General features: G+C 44.2%; 1 protein-coding gene across 1 annotated transcript; it reads right to left on the bottom strand.

Moving 5' to 3' along the window:
• Window positions 1-215: 215 nt before the first annotated feature.
• On the bottom strand, window positions 216-497 carry SMIM36 (small integral membrane protein 36). The gene has a single exon (XM_086361008.1). The coding sequence runs from the start codon at window positions 495-497 to the stop codon at window positions 216-218; it is 282 nt and encodes a 93-aa protein (XP_086217134.1).
• Between the last annotated feature and the right edge of the window lie 10,002 nt (window positions 498-10,499).

The raw sequence follows: 10,499 nt of genomic DNA, 5'->3' as shown, positions 1-10,499 counted from the left end.
GATTTTGTACCTGGAGGCCTTGACCAAAGGCCACTGTGGGCTTCTTACCTTAAATAGTTGCTTTATCCACAAGGAGGATGACGAGAAAGCAGAAAGGAAGGCAGAGCTCCCACTTGCATAGGCCAGCGAGACGTGTGTGCAGACAGCGCTGTAGCCCGTGGGGACCGGCTTGTCCACAGCCTCTTGTGTTCTCTCCCAGTATCCCCCAGCCAGGCTTACACCACGGTGCTCTTCTTCCCCAGTGGGGTGTGATTCCCAAAGTGGAGGCTGGACCTCCGTGCCCAGGGGGCCCCCGGGGAGCCTTGCTGCATCACCACCAGGCGGATGGAGGGCTGGGCATCCAGGGAGGCCTCGGGTGCGTACTCCTTACTGGGGTCCTTGCCTCGGCAGTCATAGAGCACGCAGGAGATAAGGAAAACCAGGAGCAAGATGACGTAGCTGGAGACTAGGATGATCAGGTTCAAGGTGACAGGGTCGATCTCTAAGTAGAACTCCATCACATGGCACACGGTTGGGAAGTGGGTTTAGAGCAGGGCGGTGGGGCCAGTTGAGGGTTCTGGGAGCAAACCCTAGCTCGATGGAATAGCTACATTGGCTCTGGAATAAAAATACATTAATCCCTACTGCTCCAGGAGACTTCACAGATTAAAGCTGCCCGGTTTAATAACTTAAGCTCTTCTGCTAATACTACAGCTACCAAAGCACAGACACTGTCTCTCATCACTTCACCTACATAGAGAGAGAAAGAGAAAAAGAGATAGTTCATATGCTACCCAGGTGTGGTATGTAAGCAGGAGGTCCATTCAGTGTCCAAACAGTTTTGCTGAGCAGAAGAAAATCAGTTCAGTCAGTCAGTTCAGTCACTCAGTCGTGTCCAACTCTTCGTGACCCCATGGACTGCAGCACGCCAGGCCTCCCTGTCCATCACCAACTCCCAGAGCCTGCTCAAACTAATGTCCACTGAGTGAGTGATGCCATCCAACCATCTCATCTCGTCCCCTTCTCCTCCCGCCTTCAATCTTTCTCAGCATCAGGGTCTTTTCAAATGAGTTAGCCCTTCGCATCAAGTGGCCAGAGTACTGCAGTTTCAGCTTCAGCATCAGTCCTTTCAGTGAATATTCAGGACTGACTTCCTTTAGGATGGACTGGTTGGATCTCCTTGCAATCCAAAGGACTCTCAAGAGTCTTCTCCAGCACCACAGTTCAAAAGCATCAATTCTTTGGTGCTCAGCTTTCTTTATGGTCCAACTCTCACATCCATACATGACCACTAGAAAAACCATAGCCTTGACTAGATGGACTTTTGTTGGAAAGTAATGTCTCTGCTTTTTAATATGCTGTCTAGGTTGGTCATAGCTTTTCTTCCAAGGAGCAAGCATCTTTTAATTTCATAGCTGCAGTCACCATCTGCAGTGATTTTTGGAGCCCAAGAAAATAAAGTCTGTCACTGTTTCCATTGTTTCCCCATCTATTTCCCATGAAGTGATGGGACCGGATGCCATGAACTTAGTTTTCTGAATGTTGAGCTTTAAGCCAACTTTTTCACTTTCCTCTTTCACTTTCATCAAGAGATTCTTTAGTTCTTCACTTTCTGCCATAAGGGTGGTGTCATCTGCATATCTGAGGTTATTGATATTTCTCCTGGCAATCTTGATTCCAGCTTGTGCTTCTTCCAGCCCAGTGTTTCTCATGATGTACTCTGCATAGAAGTTAAATAAGCAGGGTGACAATATACAGCCTTGACATACTCCTTTCCTGACTTGGAACCAGTCTGTTGTTCCATGTCCAGTTCTAACTGTTACAGAAGTAAGTGCATACAGTTAAAACTTGGGTTGTTCTGTAAAAATTGTGAAGTATGGTCATCTTTAATATAAGAGAGGCTTATTAATTTTATTTTCAAAGTGAAAATATAGTTTATTTACAATATTATATTAATTTCATGGTGCACAACATAGTGATTCAATATTTTTATAGATCATACTGTTTAAAGTTTTATAAAATATTGGCTATATTTCCTGTGCTATTTATCTTAGTCATTTTATACATAATAATTTGTGCCTCTTAATCCCCTACTCCTACCTTGCCCCTCACTGCTTTCCTCTCCCCACTGGTAACCACAAGTTTGTTCTCTATATTTGTGAGTCTGCTTCTGTTTTATTTGCTTCATTTTTTGATTCCACATATAAGTGATAATATACAGTATTTGTTTTTCTCTATCTGACTTACTTCACTAGGCAAAATACCCTCCAGGTCCATCCAGTTGTCATCATTGCAAACGACAAATTGTCATTCTTTTTATGGCTGACTAATATATGTATTGGAGAAGGCAATGGCACCCCACTCCAGTACTCTTGCCTGGAAAATCCCATGGACGGAGGAGCCTGGTAGGCTGTAGTCCATGGGGTCACCAAGAGTCGGACACTTACTGAGAGACTTCACTTTCACTTTCATGTATTGGAGAAGGAAATGGAAACCAACTCCAGTGTTCTTGCCTGGAGAATCCCAGGGATGGCGGAGCCTGGTGGGCTGCCATCTGTGGGGTCGCACAGAGTCGCACACAACTGAAGCGACTTAGCAGCAGCAGCAGCAGCAATATATGTATTAGTCAGTCACATCTTTATCCATTCATCTGTTGACTGACAGACACTTAGGTTTTGTCCTGGCTATTATAAATAATGTTGCTGTAAAGATAGGGGTGCATATATCTTTTCAAATGTTTTCATTTTCTTCAGATATATACCCAGGAGTGGAATTGTTGGATCATCTGATAGTTTTATTTTTAATGTTTTTTTTCTTTTGGTTGAACCTCCATACTGTCTTCCATAATGGCTGTGCCAGTTTAAAATTCCCACCAACCGTGTACAAGTGTTCCCTTTTCTCCACATCCTTGCCAACATCTGTTATTTGTGGTCTTTTTGACACTAGCCATTCTGAGGTGTCAGGGGCGGGCTCACTGTGGTGTTGCTCTGGGGTTTCCCTGATGATCAGCGATGTTGAGCATCTTTTCATGTGCTTGTTGGTCATCTGTATGTCTTCTTTGGAAAAGTGTTTATTCAGGTCTTTGCCCGTTTTTTAATCAGGTGGTTTGTTTTTTTAATATTGAGTTTTATGAGCCATTTATATATTTTGGATATGAACTCCTTATTGGACCTATCTTTTGCAAATATTTTCTCCCATTCAGCAGGCTGTCTTTTTCATTTTGTTGCTGGTTTCCTTCACTGTGGAAAAACTTTTAAGTTTAGTTAGATTCCATTTGTTTATCTTTCCTTCTGTTTCCTTTTCTAGCTAAGGGATATTTTAATGCCAAGTATCCATCTTTGGAAGGATTTGAGTGTTGAGAATGGATGTTTTTATTTAATAAAAAGACCATACTCAGCCCCTGACATTTTCACTCTTTTTGCCTTTGTTGGTGTTTTTCATTCATTAATTCAAAAACAGTTTTTGAGCTCCTCGTATGTTCTAGGTACTGTGCTAAGCAATATTGAGACAGAATTATTCAGTCTAGCAGGGGAGACAGACATTAAACAAATACTTGCAGAAGTCCCCATTTAAGAACAATGGGAATTGGTTTATAAAAGACAAGGAGAGGGTGGTAGGAGAGTGTATCCCAAAGTGAGTGCGAGAAAGTTTCCATGAGAAAGAGACATTTAACCTATGACCCCAATGATGGTCAAAATTTAGCCAGGTTGGAAATGGAGGCAAGATTCTTCAAGCCACAAAGAGCATGCATGAAAGTTCTGAGCAGAAAAAAGCCTGGAAAATTAGAGGAGTTAAAACAAGGGCAGCGTAACTGTCGTACAGAGAAAGAATGGGGAGCGTAAGGAGAGAGAGTGGGGCAGGGGTCAGAATGCAAAGGGACGTGTGTGCCCTGCTCAGGGCTTTAGAGTGGGTGCCAGAGCGAGGCTGCCCCTGGATCAGCTGATACAGGGGAGGGAGGGGCCAGCTGGACTTAAAAGAGCTCCCCTTAGTCACTGTGTGCATGCAAGAAAATAAGCAAAATGAAAAGATCAAATAAAAATACAGATATTCCTTGATTTATAGTCATCTTCCTGCCTCAGTGCGGTGTGTGTGCTAGGCGGGTCTGACTGTTTGCAACTATACGGCCTGCAGCCCACCAGGCTCCTCTGTCCGTGGCCTCAGGGGCAGCCTGACCGAGTAGCCCTTCAGAGGAGGGCTGAATAGGCCTGAATAGGCTCCCAGTAGACGTCACAGGTGCGGGACCTGGGCAGTTGCACAGGCCCCTTGCTCAGAACTTCACACTTAGTTTAGTGCCCTGCTGTCTCCATCTTCAAATTTTTAATAATTTTTTATTGTGCGCTGGGCTCACAAATTATGTATCTTGCTTGGTCTCATATGTATACAATTTTGGCCGGACAGGGCCATTTCTCCAAGAGCTAATGGGACTCTTTTGATGCTGCTGGTTAAAGGTCAAAGGTCCTGGAGATCTTCTGGCTTATCATCACAGTTAAGCTTTAATGTCCTAGCAGCTTCGGTCTATTCCTTTATTCTCAGCCTCTCTGGGAATGGGACGGCTTAGGGCTGCTGTAGAAAAGCATTCTTATTGATCTGGAGACCTTTTCCAAATAAAGTATGTCATGAGTCCGTGGTTCTGGACGAAGCTGTGGGATTATACTAAAGAAGATGAGTGGTTCTCAAACACGGCAGATGCCGAGCCACCCTCACCATCATCAGCTGGGCTTCTTAGGAGTACAGAGTCCCAGATCAGTGCCAGATCTATTGAATAACTCTTTGGGGCTGGAATCTGCGAATCTGCATTAGTAACAGACTTCGTGGACAATTTTGATATGTGACCAGGATGGAGAATCATGGCTACAGACGTGTGAAAGAAGGATGTGTGGAAAATGGGTCACCAGGGTAGTTGTTGGCCACTGAGATGCCAGAGGAGGCATACAGCAGAGACATCACACTGTCCAAGGCTCTGAGTCAAAGAGGCTCAGACAGTTCATTTTGTCATGGGAAAGTCCTTTTCCTGGTGGTCATTCACATCTATCAAGCTCACAGGAGACTGACATTCAAAACAGAATACCAGTTTATTCAGTTACAGTGCAAAATACACCTGTCACAAAGTTGGGAGGTCTTGTGCTGAAATGACCATAGTTTTTACCTCCCTGGAGGCAAATCTACAGACGAAGTTCATTTATAATAGAAAGTTTCTTGCTGAGCACAGAAACTCAGCAAGTAGGGTTGTCTGGTGCTTCTCTAAGTCGCATCGGTGATCCCAGACCACAGGAAGGCTATTTAAAAGCAAGTATATACCAGGTAGTTAGTTAGTTTTGTCCACACTGAACTCTAGATTCCTAACTTCTACAGTAAACTGACATTCACACAGCACAGGCTCTTCTGCATAACACTATTTGGAGTTTTTCTTTTTTTTGATAACTTTAAACAAATGATACAAAAGCTTGCTAAAATTGAGACGTACATGCAGTTTGTGAGGCTGAGCCTACTGTTTGCTACAGCATGGATCGTAGCCTGCCAGGCTCCTCTGTCCATGAAATTCTTCAGGCCAGAATACTGGAGTGGGTTGCCATTCCCTTCTTAAGGGAATTTGCCAACCCAAGGATCAAACCCAAGTCTCCTGCATTGCAGGTGGAGTTTTTACCATCCGAGCCACCAGGGAAGCCCATAACCCACCAGGCTCCTCTGTCCATGGGATTCTCCAGGCAAGAATACTGAAGTGGTTTGCCATTTCTCCAGGGGATCTTCCTGACCCAGGGATGGAACCCAGGTCTCCAGCATTGCAGGCAGACGCTTTAACCTCTGAGCCATCAGGGAAGCCCATATACAGTTTAGTCCACATTAAATTAACCTGAAATGTATGCAGCAGCTCTGCCACATGTAGTGGAGTTTCCGCATCAGCTCCACGTTTCTCTGTGCGACAGTGATGACCCGCAGTCATGGCGGCTGACCTGGTCTGGCCACCTCTCTTGCACTGTCTCAGTTCTACTGATTCTCTCGTGATGTCCCAGAATATTTTGTTCAAGGCTCTTGTCTTTGAATCGGTTATCTCATTACTATCTGCAGATAGCACTTTTGTCTTTGTATCTACCAGTGCCCAAAAGGTCATTTCAAATCCAGCCTTATGGAGGCTTTGCTTCCTTAAAACGTGTTCCGTGAAACGCTGGCTACCTGGTTTGTTCACCCCGGGGGATGGCTGCCTTATTCCTACTGCAGCCCAACATCTCAAAGCATCTTCCTGGCACGCCTGATCATTAAAGAACTTTCCTTTTGTGCCATCTAGTGGCCAAAGCAGAGACTGCTAAAGGGAAAACTGCAATGTCAAGCTGGAAGGACTTTCTAATCAGCAGTAGAGGGTAACAGCCACAGTTCAGAACAACCCCTTGAGGTAGTCAGGCATGGTCATTCTTTCACTCATTTACAAACATGTATTGTGCACTTACCATTTGGCAGCCTGCTCGACGATGTGATGAATGCAGAAGCTGAAGGGAGAATGCTAGTGAGTAGGGAGGGAGAGCATCAGCTTCATCCTAGGAATGAAGAAACTGAAGCTCACAGAAGCAGTGGAGTTCTAATTAGCTCATTCTTGTTCCCTTTCTCCCTCTCACCCTTCCGCCTCTCTTTTCTCCTGCCGAAATATAAATAAAATATCTACATAGAATACGTTATGCTGTGTGTTCTAATCAGATAGATTTTCCCTGGGCTCCCAGTTATGTACACACTTATTCATAATTTAGACCATTTTGTCTGCTGAGCTAGAACATCACCTAATAATGCCAGACAAATGTGTTCCATTTAAGTCTGGGGGAGAACGGATACCTGTATGTGTATGGTTGAGTCCCTTCGCTGTTCACCTGAAACTATCACAGTATTGCTAATCGGCTATAACTCAATACAAAATAAAAGTTAAAAAAAAATGTGTTCCATGTAAATGCATTTACAAGCAGCTGGTGTTTATTTCCTTTTTTAAAAAATTTATCTTGGCTGTGCTGGGTCTTTGTTGCAGCACGAGAGAGATTTTTAGTTTTGGCCTGTGAACTCTTGGTTGCAGCTTATGGGATCTAGTTCCCTGACTGAGGATTGAATCCTGGTCCCCTACCTTGGGAACCTGAAGTCTTAGCCACTGGATCACCAGGGAAGTCCAAGAATTTATTTCTTAAAACTCCAAAATATTTTTGTATTTTAACCATGCTGGATAGGAGTTTAACTGATATTCACACTGCCTTGCTTCTTCAATAAAATACAGGATTCCAAATGCCTTGTGTACAAGCTAAGTTGCTTCAGTCATGTTTGACTCTTAGCGACCTTATGGATTGTAGCCTGTCAGGCTCCTCTGTCCATGGGATTCTCCAGGCAAGAATACTGGAGTGGGTTGCCATGCCCTCCTCCAGGGGATCTTTCTGACAGGGACTGAATCTGTGTCTCTTATGTTTTCTGCATTGGCAGGTAGGTTCTTTATCACTAGTGACACTTAGGAAGTGTAGTTTCAATTTTTAATAACTTTAGAGGTAAAAAAGTCACAAACTTACAAAGGAGTCATTGGAAGTCTAATTATTTTACAATTGAGGACAGTGAAGCTCATGGAAGTGATTTGCCTTAGAGCCAGTTCAGTTCAGTTCAGTTCAGTCGCTCAGTCATGTCTGATTCTTTGCATCCCCATGAATCGCTGCACGCCAGGCCTCCCTGTCCATCACCAACTCCCAGAGTTCAGTCAAACTCATGTCTGTCGAGTCGGGGAGCCAAGCAGATGGTAAATGATAGAATCAAGACTTAAAGCCAAGTTTTGAATTCTAATCTAATGTTTTTTCACTGGAGTTATTAACTAGGTAGAGAGGAAAATGAAAGAGGTCTAGCTGTATTACATGTTAGAAAAGCAAGAATGGCAATCATCATAAAAGCCAAATGATAACCATCTGTATTTTCAAAAGTCCACTTGACCTAAACATTTTCCCTGTGAGAACATAACTCCACCTCCAACCCACAGCCCCTCTCAACTTTCCAGTCAGAATCTAGTGTGTGGTTCACCTGGGACCTACTGGGAAAACACTGCCACAAATTATCACAGACCAAATTTAAGATATTTTTCCACCTCAGTTCAGGTCAGATCAGTCGCTCAGTCGTGTCCGACTTTTTGTGACCCCATGTACTGCAGCACACCAGGCCGCCCTGTCCATGGCAAAAACACCCAAAGCTTGTTCAAACTCATGTCCATTGAGTCAGTGATGTCATCCAACCATCTCATCCTCTGTAGTCCCCTTCTCCTCCTGCCCTCAATCTTTCCCAGCATCAGGGTCTTTTCCAATGAGTTGGCTCTTGCATCAGGTGGCCAAAGTATTGGAGTTTCAGCTTCAGCATCACTCATTCCAATGAACACCCACGACTGATCTCCTTTAGGATGGACTGGTTGGATCTCCTTTCAGTCCAAGGGACGCTCAAGAGTCTTCAACAATACAGTTCAAAAGCATCAGTTCTTCAGTGCTCAGCTTTCTTTATAGTCCAACTCTCACATCCATACATGACTACTGGAAAAGTCATAGCTTTGACTAGATGGACCTCTGTTGGCAAAGTGATGCCTTTACTTTTTAGTACACTATCTAGGTTTGTCATAGCTTTTCTTCCAAAGAGCAAGCATCTTTTAGTTTCATAGCTGCAGTCACCATCTGCAGTGATTTTGGAGCCTGAGAAAATAAAGGCTGCCACTATTTCCATTTTCTCCCCATCTATTTGTCATGAAGTGATGGGACCAGATGCCATGATCTTAGTTTTTTGAATGATGAGTTTTGAGCCAGCTTTTCACTCTCCACTTTCAACTTCATCAGAGGCTCTTTGCTTCCTTTTTGCCTCTGCCATAAGGGTGGTCTTCATATTTGAGGTTATTGATACTTCTTGCAATCTTGATTCCAGCTTGTGATTCAGCATTTCTCATGATGTACTCTGCATATAAGTTAAACAAGCAGGGTGATAATAAACACCTTGATATACTCCTTTCCTATGGTTCATTTTTCCGTGTCTGGTTCTAACTGTTGCTTCTTGACCTCCAGACAGGTTTCTCAGAAGGCAGGTAAGGTGGTCTGGTATTCCCATCTCTTTAAGAATTTTCCACAGTTTATTGTGATCCACACAGTCAAAGGCTTTAGTGCAGTCAGTGAGGCAGAAGTAGATGTTTTTCTGGAACTCTCTTGCTTTTTCTATGATCCAACAAATGTTGGCAATGTGATCTCTGGTCCCTCTGCCTTTTCTAAATCCAGCTTGTGTGTCTGGAAGTTCTTGGTTCACGCACTGTTGAAGCCTCGCTTGAAAGATTTTGAGCATCACCTAGAGCCTCTAGAAAGGACCAAACCTGTTGGCATTCTTACTTCAGACTTCCAGTCTCCACAATTGAAAGAGAATAAAATTCTGTTGTTTACTTGGCTCTGTTTGTGGCATTTTTGTTACAGAATTACTAAAAAATGAATATACCATCTCTATAATGCTTAGGGATTGTGGAGTAATCCCAGAGCATGGCGTGGCTTGGAGCAAAATCAAGTTCTCCTATGGATATACTCCCTTCTGTTTCCTTTAGACAGTTGCTCTTCTAGCTCTGGCTGTGGTTCCTGGCTCCTTCTGCTCCGGTATGGCTCCATTTTGAAAATGCCTGAGATGAAAGAAAATTCCTGAATGTGAAATTTGCTTCCACAAAAATAAACATAAAAATTTCAATTAAAAACAGCAACTGGGAGAGAACAAGATGGCAGAGGAGAAGGTGGACGTGGAGTACATCTTTCTCCATGGATACATCAAGAATACACCTTCAGACACAGAAGTACTTGCAGAACACCAGCTGAAAGCAGACAGGAGTACCTGACCAGTAGCAAAGAATATATATAACCACGCAAAACTCGATAGGATGAAGGAACTAGGGGGAAAGACAGAGTGTTACTAGAACTGGACCTGCCCATGGCTGATGGGGAAACTGAAGCAGGGGTCCGACCCCCCTTCATCGGGGTGATTGTCTGAGTCAGAGGAGAAACATTTAAGGCTGAAAGTGAAACAGCTGATCTATGGCGGCCTAAATGGAATAAGAATCAAACTGTCCTTGCCTCAGTCACACCTACCCTGGACAGGGATGAGGGTCCCCTAGAAGGTGCAGTGGCTGGGAGCTGGAGTTTAGGGATTGTGGAGTAATCTCAGAGTGATGGCAGCTGTTCACTGCAGAAAGACAGACCAAGGGGATGTGTGGGAGGAGACTGTGGTGGGAAATGCCTGTGGAGGAAAGCCAGGCCGCCATGGAAGCAAGGCAATACTGCTGAGTCACGCGTAGGAGTTGGAGACATCACCAGAGCCTCTCTCTCCCGACATGCCAGCATCGGCAGCTGAACTGATAGACTGGCCCATCAATTGCCTGATGCACTGAATTATAGAGTAGGACCCCCGCCAAGGTGCCCCGTTAGTGCCTGATGCACTGATCTACAGAGGAAGACCCCAGGCAGGGGGGCCTCTTTATGTGCCTGATAAGTGGAACAACAGAGAAGGACCCCAGG

This window comes from Bos grunniens, chromosome 19 (assembly GCF_055505025.1).
Source record: "Bos grunniens cultivar Pamir isolate PY7600 chromosome 19, Bosgru_T2T1.0, whole genome shotgun sequence".
Lineage (NCBI taxonomy): Eukaryota > Metazoa > Chordata > Mammalia > Artiodactyla > Bovidae > Bos > Bos grunniens.
Note: the sequence above shows the minus strand (reverse complement) of the source record. Positions and strands in the feature narration are given on the sequence as shown.